Here is a 17,315-nt window from a genome sequence, read left to right on the forward strand (position 1 = left end):
CATTTCCACATTTGTAAGATGGGGCTGGTGGTTAATATGGTAACCCTGTATCTAGAGGGTGCGCTGAATAATTAACAGATATTGTGAGTGATCAGTAATCCTATTAAATGTTGTTCCCATTTTACAGATAAGGAAATTGTGAATCAGAGAAGATAGTTTACTTAAATAGTTTGTATCTAGGCCTACTCAGTGAACATTTATCTACCTCTTCTGGGACACACACACACACACACACACCACATTTTTGAAATTCTGGGAATATAAAGATGAATGAGGCACAGTCTGGCTCAGAGTTCAGTACAACAAAACAGAAATCTCTTTGGATAGTTCAAGAACAAACGGATTTAATACAGGGAGTTAGTGTTTAGGGCCTCATTGGAAGACCTAGGGCAGTGGAAGTTAAAGGAGGACTACAGCTGAATCCTTGGTTTTGAGGCCACATCCCTGTGGAAGTGATTCAGAGTCAAGAAACTAGTGCCCACATTGGCTACTGCTGTCCCGGAGGCCTCTCACCTCTAAGTGACACGGAGAAAGAGGAAGGTGGGGTTCAGACATTGCTGCAAACAATCTCTCAGCTAATAAGGTGCTTAGCAGCTGCCACTGCAACAAAAAGGTGACTGCTGCCTCCCTTTGGTCCCTTAAATCTTGCTCAGGTACATCTCATTGGCAGAACTCTCCCATTTAGAAGGCTATGTTTAACCTTCCATTTCCACCTTATAGGGTAGGGGATGATGTGAGTGGAAATGGATTACAGGCCAGGCACCAATAGACCTACAGAACATGTAACCTCTGCATTTAAGGAGCTCACGGTTTAATAGTGGACGCAGACAAAGAGACAGTTTCAGGGTCATATGGCAAGTGCAGTGATGGACCCAGGCTTTTGCTAGTGATGGCAGAGAGTGGGCTTTTATGAGTGAGAAGTGAGAGAAGAGATCAAAAAAGCTTCCTGGAAATGATATTTTTGGAGCTAAGTCTTAAGGGATTAGTAAAACCAGATTATACTCAAAGGGAGGGAAGGCCACAGTAGGTGTGTGGGAGAGAACAGTTAACAAGCCGTAAAACAGCATGTTGACCACAAAAGTGAAGGGGAGGCAGGAAAATGACATGCACTTGGGCATGACTGGAAGCGAGGAAGATCACAGTGAGGGAAAGAAAGAAATCAAGGGCTACGTTCTTGTTTTGGACTTTGATGCATGACAGGTGACGCTAAGCCAGAATTTTAAGCTAAATCTACTTGATTGCAAAGTCAGAGATTTCCCTGCTCTTTCACTCTGCCTCAACTGTGATTGGGTATTGATCAAGTATATCTAAAGATGTGTCCAAGAAAGCCCATGACATTGCATTGTGTGCAAGTTATGTGTATATGTTTGCATGTTCATGTTTTTCAGGAGAGAAGAAGCAGCATGACCTTCTTGTGATTCTCAAAGTTTAAGAATCATTTGAGCCAGCCAGGTGCAGTAGCTCACGCCTGTAATCCCAGCACTTTGGGAGGCCGAGGTGGGCGGGTCACCTGAGGTCAGGAGTTTGAGACCAGCCTGACCAACGTGGTGAAACTCTGTCTCCACTAAAAATACAAAATTAGCCGGGCGTGGTGGTGCATGCCTGTAGTCCCAGCTACTCAGGAGACTGAGGCAGGAGAATCGCTTGAACCTGGGAGGAGGAAATTGCAGTGAGCCGAGATTGCGCCACTGCACTCTAGCCTGGTAATAGAAGTGAAACTCAGTCTCAAAAAAAAAAAATAAAAATAATAATAATCACTTGAGCCAAGACTTTTGGCTTAATAGCTGGTGTTCCTTTAGTTTTATTCTAGAGATTGCTTCAGGTAGTGCAGCAGGTTAACAATTTTTAAAGATCTTTTTGCCATAAAGTACCAAGATGTTGGTTTCATCACAACAAAAATATTTCCACGTGCGTTGCTGAACTCTCAAGAATGTGAGACAAATCCTTCTAAGCCAAGCACACACTAAAATCTACAGGAGAAAAACAGGAGAGCAGGTGAAGGCTGGGAGGAAATTCTTAACTACAGGAACCTAGAACTTTGGAGAATAGTGAGTGGTTGCCTGAATTGTAGGGTGCTCAGGAGGAAAGACTAGGCTTGCACACATTGAGGGCAAGTGGGGGACTGGATGCGAGACCTCATTCCTATAAGTGCTACATTCTTAGGGAAACATTAAACTAGGAAAATACCTGCTGGCCAGGAAACCTGTAAGGAAACCTCTCTATGACTCCCATATCCAGGTGAAATAATAATTATTAATAATAATAATAAGATATATGAGTATTTGTCTTAGTATTCTCTTATTTAGGTATATACTATCTTCTTTTTATTTATACATATTTCATAACTTTAAAATATACTATGCCTGTATTCAGATTCATTTTATTATTATAATAACCTCTCAATGAATGAAAACCACATATTTACAAAAGAAGTAAGACACTGGCATAAAAAGTAAAAGTTTTACCTGAAGCTATTTTATTATTTGTTGAACTACTATTGCTTTATAGAGTATTATTCTCAGAGGTAGAAGTTGCTTTGCAAAATGAAATTTGGCAGCTCTGCAAATCAATATGCAAATACTAGATTAATTCACTACTGCTCGTAAGTGTCCAAAATAAAAACAAAATATTTTTATGGGGTTATGCCCTGCAAGTCTTTGACCAGAGACTCTTATTCAAGAGAACATTTAAATTGAAAATATACAATTATTTTAGTTCCTTTACTTTTCTTTTCTTCCTGCTCATGCTCTAAATAGAATTCAGAAGAATGCCGAGTATTATGATGCCACTTCAGAGGCACTTCTAGTAGGCTAGTTTTTTTTTTTTTCTTTTTAAAGAAGACCTTTGTAGTGAGTTCAACGCGTAATTTTGAAAGAGTAGCGAGGATCAGATCCATTTATGTAGAATCATTAACATACTCAAGTGCAGTGTCAAATGTTGCCATTCATTTGGGTTAAGGGTTCCCTTCATATTTTGGAATGGGCTAGGGCTGTACCTATTTAATCATGGGTAGGAAGAGGAGGAGGCTGGCTTTACATTTTCCTCCTGTGGAGTGAGATCAGAGAGATTCGATTTTCATTTAACCTAGCAAAATACATCCTTAAGTTTCTTACAGTACAACTCTGCATTTTTATTTTGCTTAAGCATGTTACTTTCTTGTAGTTAAAATAAGGAAAAGATAATGTTTATAACTAAGTTGATAAAATAATAAGATAAAGAGAATAAAATGAGTTTTGTGTCTGGCATTGCTCACACTGTAGATGACTAGATAGGGATTTAATAAAATATTTTATTTAAAAAATAGATTTTAATATAAATATAAATAATTTAAATGAAACCTTTATAGAATGTAGATTCATTATCTGACAAATCTCTAATGACTTTTGTTTTTGTTTCTTGGCCTGTACTGACTATTAGCAGTTTATAGGCTTAAACTACGACCCTCTTAAAAATGCTGAAATTCTTATCAAGAACCTATTCTTGGGAAGGATTTGATTTATTATACATTGCTTCAGTTACTGTATGAAAAGTACAATGTTTAACATGGTAAGGTTCTTCTTTTCTCTCCTTAACTCCACAGATAATCTCATCTAAGTATGTGAAAGAACAAATTTGTATACCATATAACCTTTCCTAAACCTTCTCAGTCTATTAAAGCATATTTTGATTGTTTTTTTCTCCATGTTACTCTAGGATAGTTTCCCAGCGCGATTTGGAGGAATTCATTTTGTTAATCAACCATGGTATATCCATGCCCTGTACACCGTGATCCGGCCTTTCCTGAAGGAGAAAACTCGGAAAAGGGTATTCTTTTCTTTGATTTTTAATCCTTTCTCCTCCGCCATCCAATGAATTATAATGCATAATGTGTATATAATGTTAGCTATAGTAAAATGTACTTCTACATTGTATAGAAATCAACATAGAAGACATTTTAAGATTCTTCCAGATTTTGTGGTTGGGAACAGTATATCTGTGAAAGAAGCATTTAAAAGCTAGCTCTCCTACTTGCTCACAAAAAGGAGGACATTTTAGCACATTCATTGTATGTTAAAGACTCAATTTAAAGGCCAAAAAAAACTCTTATGCCGTGTTACTATAGTGTTATTGATGCACTTAATTTGAAGTAAAGTCTAAACAAAAGTTATAATTTTATATGCTGGTAAGTGGATGTTTTTTTCACAGTATGTACCGCAATGAATGTAGTGAAATCTGTGGTATCTAATATAATTTTTTACAATAATTATCATGATCAGTCACACATTTTGAAAAGAATGCTAATGTGTGGAAATTTTAATATTTCTTTAAATTATATGTTACTTGAAGTCTCTTTAAATTCACTTTAATCTAACAATGAGGATAGTCAAAGTGCACAAAACAAAATAATTTTTCTGAGATTGAGATAATTTATGTAAAACATTTAATACAGTGTAGGGCACAAGGTAAATACTGAACATATTATTTTTATTAAAATACGTCTTGATGTGCATTTCACTAATTCTTGCAACAGCTCTGAAAAGTAAATTTAGTAACCATTATTTCCTGTTTTAGAGCTGAAGAAACTAAGTCCTGGAATGGATAACTAACCTGCTTACTCACATACACAGAAGAAAAGTTGCAGAGCTAGTATACAAACCCAAATATTTCAGCCCCATGTATAGAGCTATTTTTACTTCCTGGTGCTGTTCCCAGTTTTCGAATGATTAGTTCCACAGCAAAATACATTTTCCTCTAAATCTATATGGAAGATAATTTTCCATGTTTCTCAATGACCTAGAAGGCACTTCAGGTAGAAGCTTTATTGTGAGTGTGAAAGTGCAATAAGAACACATGGACACAGGAAGGGGAATATCACACACCGGGGCCTGTTGTGGGATGTGGGGAGGGGGTGGGGATAGCATTAGGAGATAAACCTAATGTTAAATGATGAGTTAATGGGTGCAGCACACCAACATGGCATATGTATACATATGTAACAAACCTGCACGTTGTGCACATGTACCCTAAAACTTAAAGTATAATTTTAAAAAAGTGCAATAATTACATGTCCATATCAAGCATTAATGAACAAAAGGGCTTACTGTAAGTGAATTTGCACTCCTGAAAATACAATAATTACATGTTCATATCAAGCATCAGTGAACAGAGGGTTTACTGTAAATGAATTTGTTGACAATGTTTTAATAGTTTAGGAGGAAGAATTCTATAAACAATTATAATTTATAGTAAAAATTGTTTCTACCACCAAGTATTAAATTAATTCATATTTTGGAATCCAGAAAGTGTATTGAAATGCCTCACAAGTGCTTTTGCAAGATTTGCTTTAATGAAAGGATGATCAAGTGATCCAAAAAAACTGCAGGGGCTTTTAGTACAAATTATACTGGTGAATGCTTATACAGTATTCACTCAATGCCACATGCTGTTCTCAGTGCTTTGCATAAGTTAACTCATTTAGTACTTACGACACCACTTTGGAGTATATATTGTTATTTTTCTCATTTTATGGATGGAAAAATGAGGCTTGGAAGGTTAACCAATTTGCTCTGAATCACAGCTAGCAGATCATAGAGCCGGATACATGAATTTATGGGAAAGAGAGTTTCAGGCAGAAGGAATAGCAAAGACAAATGTCTTTAGGTAGAAACACACCTAGTGTATTTGACAAACAGCAAGAAGGTAGAAAAGCTGGAGCAGAATGAGCTATGGGGGAAGATGATAGGGGATGGAGTAGGTGGTAGAGGATGGGATAGGAGGGACTGCTTTGTACCAGATCGCATAGGGACTCATATACCATTGCTGGAATCTGGGCTTTCAGTCAGAATGAAATTTGAAGCCCTTGAAGGTCATTGAATACAGGGGTTACTTGTTCTGAAATGATTTTTAACATGATTCTGCTCTGTTGAAAAAGACTGAAGAGGATCAATTCTGGGAAGCAAGGAGTGCACTGCGTTTTGGGGTTTTGTAATTGAATTGGACAGCTTTGACAACCTAGAAGTATGCACTGCTAGCATTATTCCAGTTGGAAGGAAGGTATCTAAACTTTACCATTTTAGTTAAAATTATATGACTTGGAAATTTTCATATGAGAAAATAATTATATATTTAAATACTTTAAATTTCTACTTATATAATCAATACACAGTGCAAAGCTATTAAATTTCTTCACTGATATTCCAAGTGAGTCAGTATCACAATATTACTCACACACCTTATGCTTCAGATGCTGTAAGTCTATGTTCTGAAAAACTAGTAAAAGAGAACTGAAGAAGCAGTTGTGAATCTTTTTCTACAAACTCAGGTGTGCAAGAATCACCTGCTTCATTTTCTTAAATTAAATTAAATTTGACTTTGAGTCTCCAACTTACTGGGCTGCTGGGAATATCACCCTTAGTACAGGTGTCCTTTTCCCTCAAAAGCTCACCAGTATCTGGAGTCTTTCACGCAGAGCCAAACTTCCCATCCATCATGGCCACTTCTGATGTCCTCATTGTTCAAACCAATACTAGTTCCTTAAACTAAGGTCTCCTACTGCTCCCAAGTTATCTGTGAAAAAGGGGTATCTTTGCAAAAGCTAAAATCCAATGAAACCCACTACCCTAGTGTATTCTTCAGCAAGTCAATAGTTGTGCTCCTGCTACTTAAAAGTTGATGGGAAACAGGTTTTCCTACTAATTGGCACAAATTTCTTCCTTTTAGTCAATATGGCCAATGTTGTCTTCTACTCCTTGGTGATTCTCAAAAGTCTTTCATCTGTTCTTTTTCACTCCAGATCACCTAGCATAATCTCTTTAATGGCACAGTGTAGAAAAGTAAAATAAAAAATGGAAGTATTATTCAGGCTAATTCTCAGAATTGTAAGGTATTCAGAGGCACAGGAAACAACAAGGACCAAACTTCTTGCATGAAATGGAGGAAGGAAAAAAATATAAGGAGAGAAAAATAGTAAAATGTTAATAAATGATGTTATTACACAGAACTAGTGAAAACAAAGAAAAATCCAAAAGTAGAAACTTAACAATTGGGCAATTGCAATGCATCTTTACTGCCTGGTCCAGAGATGCAATTAACATGTAAGAGTTCTAAAAGAGCATCATCATATAATATATATTTTTTCAACAAATCTTGGCTTTGGAGAAATAAAAGCATTATACTTAATGAATTGCCAAGACAATATATGCATGATTTAAGTAAGGAAATTATATGATATATTAGAAGTTGGGAGGTGCTGTCAAGAAACATGATACATAGAAAGTGGATAGGCTTCCCAGGTTGGGCAGGTTTACAGTATTAAATAGGTTTACCAAGGAAGGCTTTCCTGACAAGGGGCCTTTTAAGAAGAGATGTGCAGGATGTAGGTCAACAAGCCATGAGGACATTTGGGAGTAGAAATCTCCAGACAGAGGAAATATCCGTTATAAATGTTCTGAGGCAAGTGCATAGAATGAGATGGGTTCAAAGAAGTAATTCTTATAGGACCTTATAGTTTCATGCTAAGAGAAAGAAGTCAATGGGGAATTGTGAGGAGAAAGATATGACCTGACTTATATTTTGACATGGTCATTCTGGCTGCCCTGTTGAGAATAGAGTGTAGGTGGAAGAGTGGATATAGAGAGGACAGTTAGGAGGCTCATGCAAGAGCACACCTGAAAGGATAGTAGCTGTGTTATGGGTGTAGGGGTAGAGCTAATCAGAATGATTGGATTTGGGATACATTTTGAGGATAGCACCAAAAAGATTTACTGACAACTGAGATGATGAGGGGAGTAAAAGGCTGAGTTGAAAGTTTTGGTCTGAGAAAGTGGAAGAATAGTGACACCATTAACTGATGTTGGAGATAGGGAGGAGCATATTTGAGGTGGGGGAAGATTATGAGTCCAATTTTGAACACGTTAAATTTGCAGCAGCCATTGAATATGTAAGTGGATATTTTAAGTGGAGAGTGGAAATACAGTTATGGAGTTTGAAAAAGGGGCCTGGATTCAAGACATACATTTCTAGTGCAGGGATATTATTTTAAAGCCACTGACTGAATAAAATGAACTTAATGAAATCACCAATGAGAAAATATAGTTAAAGAAGAGAAAAAATCCAAAGATGAGACCAGTAGTTCTCCAGTTAAAATATTAGGAAAATCAGGCCGGGCGCAGTGGCTCACGCCTGTAATCCCAGCACTTTGGGAGGCCAAGGCGAGTGGATCAAGAGGTCAGGAGATGAAGACCATCCTGGCTAACATGGTGAAACCCCGTCTCTACTAAAATACAAAAAAATTAACGGGGCATGATGACGTGCCTGTAGTCCCAGCTACTCGAGAGGCTGAGGCAGGAGAATCGCTTGAACCCAGGAGGCGGAGGTTGCAGTGAGCTGAGATTGCAGCACTATACTCCAGCCTGGGTGACAGAGTAAGACTCTGTCTAAAAACAAACAAACAAACAAACAAACAAACAAAGATATTAGGGCAATCAGCAAAAGAGACTGCCAAGAAGTATTTAGGATGGTAGAAGAAAATCAGAAATGCATGAAGAAAATGTTTCAATAAACAGAGTCATCTATTATACCCATTGCTACTGAGGGTTAAAGATATGTAAGGACTGGGAATTGGATACTGAATTTAGCAATGAGAAGGACCTTGACAAAAGTTGTTTTCATTCAGTGGTAAGAGACAAAGCCAGACTGGATTCCATTTAGGAAAAATGAGGAGAGTATTTGGACTATGAATATAGACAATTCCTTGGGTGAATTTTGCTATAAAGAGAAGGAGAGAAATAGGAAAGCAACTGGAGATGGAAGTAGGGCCGAGAGAGGTTTTATGTGTCTGTGTTGGGGGAGTGGAGTCAGGATGTTCTTTCTCTGATGGGAAAGATCCAGCAGAGAGAGGAAATCTGAGGATGTGTGAGAGACAGGAGAGAACTGCTAAGAAATACAACCGAGTAGGGGAGAGAGGATGAATTCTAGTGCGCAGGTGGAGAGGTTGCCCTTTGTAGGGTTTATCTGTTCATTGTACTAGCAGTGAAGGCAAAATACATAGACACAGATGCTGGTGGGTGGGTTGATGTCATCTGGTTGTCCTATTTTCTTAGTGAAAGTGGAAGCAAGGCCAAAGCGGAAAATGATGCTGCGGAAGGAGGCAACAGAGTGTTAGAGAAGAGAGAGGAAGTAGTGTGCTAGGATTACACTGACTGCTCCAAGGATTTATTACCATGACTCTTGCATGAGTTGAAGAAGATTTCTTATGTGAATGATCCCATTTGATAAAATAAAAGTTATATATCTAATAAAATAAGGGTTGCACGTGCCATAACTTAACTTTCACAGGAAAATTATTTTCATTTCTTCTTATAAGAAGAACACAGGGGTGCACATGTGTTTTCCTGGATATAAATACTGGCTGTTGTGCCCTCAGACAGGAGAGGGAAGGTGTAAAGTTTGCAGTTAACCTGGTGTACTTTGGGGCAGATGGCCTCTTCCACCTCCTGTGGGCCTCCTGTCATGTACTCCAGGCAGCTGTTTGCTCTGCCTATTTTGGCCAGTGACCTGCTGTTATCTGCTTTTACTCTTCTATAATTTGTTGAAAATGCTTATTAAGTGGCAACTACCATCTTCTAATTTTATTTGATATTGTAGAGTAATCTTTCTTTGTTTTCCAATGTATTTACTTCAGTGGATTCTGAAGGTACAGAAAGCAAATATGAATGTGTTAGCTTATTCTTCTTGAACTCAAGAATGAAATTATTTTTGTGACTTATAAACTATAATTTTGAAATAAATATTATATAAATGTAGATGAGACAACAGTGTTGTAGCAGAGAAGGCCAACCTGTAGTTTTGAAACTGAAATGAAAGAAGAGCAAAGGTAGCAGTTTATGGAAAAACAAATCTTGAGTATGTGGCTTGAATATGCCTCAAGTTTTTTTTTTTTTAAAGCACTATTTAGGATGGTAGAAGAAAATCAGAAATGCATGAAGAAAATGTTTCAATAAACAGAGTCATCTATTATACCCATTGCTACTGAGGGTTAAAGATATATAAGGACTGGGAATTGGATACTGAATTTAGCAATGAGAAGGACCTTGACAAAAGTTGTTTTCATTCAGTGGTAAGAGACAAAGCCAGACTGGATTCCATTTAGGAAAAATGAGGAGAGCATTTTGTCTATAATCATAGACAAAATGATTAAGGTATGCATACAGCTTTACATTTTTAATTCATTGTTTCTTTTTCTATTTGGACAGTCAGTATGGAAATCTTTAGTAGAGAAGATACTGGCAACATTACAGAACATAATGTCCTTTGGGACATGAACTTCACTCAGCCTTTCATTATGATGATGCTAATCTACTTTGGTTATTTACATCACCCACTTTGCATTATAAAACAGTAATTTAGTGGTTACAATATTCTTATTTTTATTGATGATAAAGAGAAAGCCTTGCAAGTGACAGCTTTTTGGTGTAATAACTTGCATAGGCTCTGTAATTGATGAGTCCCTTATGAGAAGGGTCTGTTTTCACAGCATTCATTATACACATCATCAAGTTTGCACAACTAACACCAGGATGATGTACAGATCAGCATGTACATATTATTCTGCCCATGTCCCTGCCTATGAAGCAGGAAACCAAATTTGTGGTTGCAGCTCTTTTACCCAATAATTCTCTGACCTTCCAGAAATTACTTAAAGTGTCTGAGCCTCAGGATTTTGGTATGAAATATTAGGATAACAGTACCAGCTCTGCCTGTTTTACAGAGTAGATGACTGGCTAAAGTACTTTAACAGACATGGGAAACTCATATTTGCTATTGCTATCCTCACATCCCCCCTGTAGGATTTAGATGGTATTTAGTTTCCTCTGTGTCTTTCCCTTCCTCCCGTCTTCTTGCATTTATAGATATTTTTGCATGGTAACAACCTGAACAGTCTACACCAACTAATTCATCCTGAGATCCTGCCCTCTGAGTTTGGAGGAATGCTGCCTCCTTATGACATGGGGACATGGGCAAGAACACTGCTAGACCATGAATATGACGATGACAGCGAGTACAATGTAGACTCCTACAGCATGCCTGTGAAGGAAGTAGAGAAGGAACTCTCCCCAAAGTCCATGAAGAGGTATGCTGGAGGTAGACTGGGGAGTGGGCTGGGCCAGGGCAGGGAGAGGCATCCTGAGTCAAACTCAAAGCTTTCTGTTTTTCTGTATACATTTTTCTGGTGGGATTTTAAAACTCTTTATGCCCTATGATTGTATGTCTAAGAGTTTTGAGTCAAAGATAAAGTCATTTTCTTATAGTGAGAACATTTAAAATTTATTCTCTTAGCAGTTTTCAAATATACAATACATTATTATCATATATTTGAAAACTGTAGTAACCCTGATGTATGATAGATCTCCCAAACTTATTCTTCCTGTCTAATTGAAACTTTGTACTTTTTGATGAATATCTCCCCATCCACCCCCCCAAACCGTCCTGCCTCATCCCAGTGCTTGGTAACCACCATTCTACTATCTATTTCTATGAGTTCGACTTTTTTAGATTCCACATATAAGTGAAATCATGCAGTATTTTTCCATCATATTGTATTCCATAACTATATGCAATTATCTGTCAATTAAGGAAAAGATAAAGTAATTTGAGGTAACCTCAACTTAGTGTTGTTCCAAATTCACAGACAGTCTAGCAGGGCCCTTGGAAGTCACCAAATCTGGTGGTTTTCAAATTGTATCCTGAGAAACCAAAGGTTTTGAGGGGTGCCTTAGGCCAAGTAGGTGGAATAGAGAGAGTGCCCATTTCCACTGTTGTGGGAGCAACTCTCCTATAAGCAATTTATTGGATTTCTGTGTAAGATTTCTTTTGAAGAAAGCAACCACACACACCAGTTCAAACACTGTGTTCAAAGTTTCTGGTCCTATTTCAATATCTCTGCCAAGTCTTTGTCTAAAGGTCTAAACATTACTGGTACAAAACATTGTATTTCACTTCAGTTTTAATCTTTATAGAGTTGATTGTTGAGTCAGAGTCCAAATACCTGCTTTGACTCTCAGAGCACTTTTATGCCTTTTATCTTTCAATCAATAGTCTGGGGAGTTGTCAGACATTGCACAAATGCATACCTGGCTCTGAGTTTGCATTCTGTCACAAACAAGTAGATGTGTAATTCTCAGACTTCCCAGGCAACCACAGCTCAGGGTCCATTTGGATAACAGTAACAAATATTACTTCTCCGGTTCATTTCACATTCACAGAAATATGGGCACCGTAGCCCCTGCAAGTCTCCCCTCACCTAGCTCAGAGAGGATACAAGGACAATGAACGGGTCATAACAATGTCTGGCATCCTTCTCTGATGAAAGCCTTAAGGCCCTTTGCCCATAGCTCTGACTCATGGAGTAATGTGCCTGTTCTTTAAGGATGCTCTTCTTTTTTTTTTTTTTTTTTTTTTGAGATGAGTCTAGTTCTGTCTCCCAGGCTAGAGTGCAATGGCGCAATCATGATTCACTGCAACCTCCACCTCCCTAGTTCAAGGGATTCTCCTGCCTCAGCCTCCGGAGTAGCTGGGATTACAGGCTCCCAACACTGCACCCAGCTAATTTTTGTACTTTTAGTGGGACAGGGTTTCACCGTCTTGTCCAGGCTAGTGTCAAACTCCTGACCTCATGATCCACCTGCCTTGGCCTCCAAAATACTGGGATTACAGGCGCGAGCCACTGCGCCTGGCCAGGATGGTCTCTTTTATGCTGCTACCTCTGTTGTGATTGTTGTTAGTATGTGTGTGCATTGATTTCATCTCCCCAGGCTGCTGCACAACTCCTTGGAGAGAACGGAAAGGCAAGAAATTTTCCCTGCTCTAATTTTCCACTAGTTAGCAAGCTTATATTTAAACCAACTTTAGGCTTCTTAACTCCCTTCTTTTAGAACAGAACTTCTCAAGATCTCTGCTCTCCTAAGGGGTTCATGGATGGGCTCTCAAAGGATTCTGTTAAGTGCTAAAAGTTGTATGCAAAATTTTGTGTGTGCAAGTATGAATGTACTATATGTATATGTCATGCATTTATTTTCTGGGGAGAAGTCATATATTTCATCAAATTATTTGAAAGTTTTTAAAAACAAAAGTGGTTAAAAGCAACTCCCCCTAAAATAGTTTTCTTCTAATAAAATAATCCTAATGATAACAGTTGTTATAATCTATCATTTACTAGGTACTTTTCATGAAGTAGGTGTCTTTTTTTTACATTAATTTATAAATCCTCACAACAACCGTGTTAAACAGATACTGCACCCTCAACGTTAGGTAGTCTATATATAGTGGAGCAGGGCTCCATTGCATGAGATGTGGAGTCCTTCGCACCACTGACATAAAGCCTGCCTACCCTTCGTGGCACAGAGGCCCTTTCTCAGAACTGAACTACATAAGGATTTGGAGGCAGCTGTCATCGGTGTCCACTAGTGTTCTTCTTTGTCAGCTAATGAGGCCCTTTTTCTTCAGCCATTCTGCCTGAGGCATGATTCCTCATGTGGCCCATCACGTGAGCACATTTTTCTCTGTATCTTCTACATATCACCTGCACTCTGCTCAGCTGCACCCACCCCCTAAAAATTATTTAACTGTTCTTGTTGATTCCAGCCTTACCTGCTCCCCTACTCCCAATTTATTATCCACATGGCAATCCAAAAATCTTTTTAAAATATGAATCAGACCATGTCACATCTTGGCTTTATTTTTATTTTTATTTTTATTTTTTTGAGGCAGGTTCTCTTTGTGTTGCCCAGGCTGGAGCGCAGTGGCGTGATCATGGCTCACTGCAGCCTCCAACTCCCTGGGCTCAAGCAATGCTACCACCTCAGCTCCGCAAGTAACTGGGACTACAAGTGCCTGTCACCATGCCTAGTTAATTTTTATTTTTATTTTTTTGTAGAGACCAGGTCTCACTATGTTGCCCAGACTGGTCTCAAACTCCTGGCCTCAAGCGATCCACCTGCCTCAGCCTCTCAAAGCACTGGGATTACAGGTGTGAGCCACCAGGCAGGCCTTGGCTTTATATTTTTAATGACTGCTATTTATACAATGAATAGAATCACCTCCTAATCATGGCTTACCAGATGCTACCTGATCTGACCCTGCCTCCCTCTCTCCTCCAGGTGTATCCTGTCTTCTTCCTCTTCCACTGCTTTTCAGACACACTAGTCTTCTCTTTTTGCCCTTGTCACCGCCACCTGGAATGTTCTTTTCCTTCATCTTCAAATGGGTGGTCCCAATCAAAGGTCAGCTCCTCAAAAGAGTCTTTTGATCTTTGTCACCCACCTGGTCTTAGTCAGTTCTGTTTGCTCTTCATTCTGGTCACTCCCTGTCCATCACCCTTCTTTATTTTATTCTCTTCATAACACTTTTAGCCTTTGAAATTGCTGATTTTGTTTAATTTTCTATCTGCACCCCACCCCAAAGTAAGCTTCAAGGAGACCATATTGTCTATGTTTACCCTATTCTCTGAATCCCCAGTGCCTGGAGAAGGTCCTGGAAAAACAGAGGGTGCTCAGGAAATACCAGTTGAATGCATGGAGGAGTGCTCTGCTGCCCATCAGTGGCCCCCTTTAAGTGCAGTATTCATAACTGAATAGGGAACATCTAACCTGGTATTGGCACTTGCATTTAAGTTGCAGAGTTCTCGCTTTGCAGGATAGACCTCACTGGCTTCTTTGGGTTGCTGTTGTTGTCACTGTTGCTATTGTTCAAGCAGCCAAAACTGACTGGTATGGGGGTTCCTAAAACTGGAAAGTCTCTTTACTTACCAATCCGTATCCTCCTATTGTTTAGGTTTGTCCTCCAATCACATTATTTTAATTGATTAAGGCCCATCTTGTTAGATATAGCCTAGTCTATCCACCTTTTGTATCCTGATTCTTTTCTCCAATTAAATAGACCATTTTCTCCCCTACACACTTTGCTTATAGCCCATTAGTGGCCCCAATCCTGAGTTTCCTGCTGGTGTCATGGGCTGATTAGAGTTTTAGGCATTGTTTGGTGTATGTTTGGTATCATATGAAACATTTATGATTCTATGGAAAACTCCTGAAAAATGAGATTAAGAAAGGTGTTGCACTTGATTCTCATGTTCTCTATGTCAGGGAATGGCAGTTCGCCATCCAGGACAAGAGAAGATTGCTCCTATGTTCCACACTGATTCCCCTTGGCCCTTTTCTTTTTGTAGTTTTATGATATCTTTAGATTAAGAGGGAGAAAATAATTCCATCACTAAAGAGTTGTGGATAATTCTTCTTTTGGGTAAATGTAGCTAGACATGCAAAAAGATGACTTGTCTTTTTGTATTAATTTCTGGAGGAGAAGCATAGTCATGTGTAAATATACAAAGTTCACTAGACTAAGTATTTTAGAACTGGAGAGTGTCTTTTACCTTATGCCACCAATGCCTATGATAGTGCCTGGCACATAACGGTAGTGAGTAACCATACCTATTTCATGATACGCACTTCTGATTATTGAATATTGAATATGTTATTATTGAATAAGGTTAAGCATTTATTATTGCTTTGTGCCAAACCCTGTTCCAATGCTCTATGTATGTTGATTCATTTGCTTCTTGAAGCAAGTAATAAAGTAGTAGTATCCCCATTTTATTGATAGAGAGACTGAGAAACAGGAAAGGTAAGTGACTTCCACATGTTGCATAACTACAAAGTAGCAATGCTAATATCTGTACATAGGCAATAGTATTCCATGAGCCATTTCCTTAACCACATGCCAGAATTTGTGCCGGGGTTTATGGATGCATTGTTGCATCTGATACTCATTATAACTTTATGATGTGGGTGTTATTTTTCCCATCTTAAACAGTAAAGAACAAAATCTTAGGAAGTTTAGTCTTCCCATGATCACACAGCTAGTAAACTGCTGTTATTAGCAACTGGAGTTATGATCTACTTCTGTCCGAAATCTAGTTTCTTAAACACTATGTATTGTAGATGCATGAGAAATGAGTATTGGATATCTAAATCTAAATTACTAGTTTTCAAGAAAGAAAGAAAAGTTATTCATTGTGAAAACAATAGAAGCTGCATAGAAACCCCTGAGATGGGCTGGGCACAGTGGCCCATGCCTGTAATCCCAGCACTTTGGGAGGCCAAAGCGGGTGGATCACTTGAGGTCAGGAGTTTGAGACCAGCCTGGTAAACATGGTGAAACCTCATTTCTACTAAACATACAAAAATTAGCCAGGCATGGTGGTGCACGCTTGTAATCCTGGCTACTTGGTGGAGGTGGGAGCATCAGCTGAACCCGGGAGGCGGAGGTTGCGGTGAGCCGAGATGGCGCCACTGCACTCCAGCCTGGGTGACACAGTGAGTCTTTGCCTCAAACAAAACAAAACCAAAACAAAGAAAAAAAAAAACCCAGAAACCTCTGAGATGTATGAGTTAATGATAGCTCCCTCTGCTGTGGCTAGAATAAATCAATTCATTAATACTTCTGATCCTGCACAAATAATCCTGTTCTGTCATAAAAGAGAGTAAAAAAAAATTGGACTAAAATAACTATACACTTGGGACAACTAAATACCAAAAAGAAAAAGAATTAATCACAAATTGTTTCTGACTCACTTTTGTTCTGTGATTGAGGCATTGTTTCACATATGGAATCAGCATTCATCATCCAACAATCCTCATATCTGTAGTGCATGCTAAAAGCAAACTAGAAACTTAATCCCAGCTTGAATAATACACTGTAATTTAAAATATTTTGTTAAAAATGTCATATTCTCTAATATTGTTTTCAAAAACAGTCATGAAACACACAGACTTAGAATGTGTATATGTGAGCATGTCTGTATAACGTGTAATAGAATATTATGGCAAATGCTTAACTATTGTGCCTTGTGCAGTCTGGAGAGCTTTGGTATGTACTTATGGAATATTATTAGGATATACCTCAATATTTATATAATATATTTAATTTTATGAAAAATTTAAAATTTATTTTCTATAAAGAAAACAGAATTGCTTTCTCTATTATCCTCATTACTCTTCATTTTGAGTGCTTAATACTGAAGTTCTTTCAATTTGGAAATTATTTACTGGCTAGAAGTCAAGACATGAAGAACTTACTCTTTTCCAAGCCCTATGATGCACGTTGTATTCACAATAAGGAAAGAAACTGATAAAGTCCCTGCTTATGGAACTTGCAGTCTAGTGCATATCAGTTGTCAGGTTAATACTTTAGCACAGGACATTAAATGAGCCTCTTTCTCTTTGAACATGAATTCATCTGAGAGCCAATTTGCTTGGTTGGGTCTTACCTAAAAACAAAGC

The 17,315-nt window shown here is 38.2% G+C and overlaps 1 protein-coding gene across 2 annotated transcripts in view; it reads left to right on the forward strand.

Annotated features, from left to right (window-relative positions):
* CLVS2 (clavesin 2) overlaps nt 1-17,315 on the forward strand; it is a 77,460-nt gene that overhangs the window by 49,397 nt on the left and 10,748 nt on the right. For both annotated transcript variants that reach the window (XM_024357399.3, XM_527496.8), the window contains exons 4-5: nt 3,694-3,804; nt 10,890-11,110. In XM_024357399.3, coding sequence (XP_024213167.1) covers nt 3,694-3,804; nt 10,890-11,110 — 332 coding nt within the window. The remainder of the gene's footprint in view (nt 1-3,693; nt 3,805-10,889; nt 11,111-17,315) is intronic.

The sequence above is a fragment of the Pan troglodytes genome, chromosome 5 (genome assembly GCF_028858775.2).
Source record: "Pan troglodytes isolate AG18354 chromosome 5, NHGRI_mPanTro3-v2.0_pri, whole genome shotgun sequence".
NCBI classification, from domain to species: Eukaryota; Metazoa; Chordata; class Mammalia; order Primates; family Hominidae; genus Pan; species Pan troglodytes.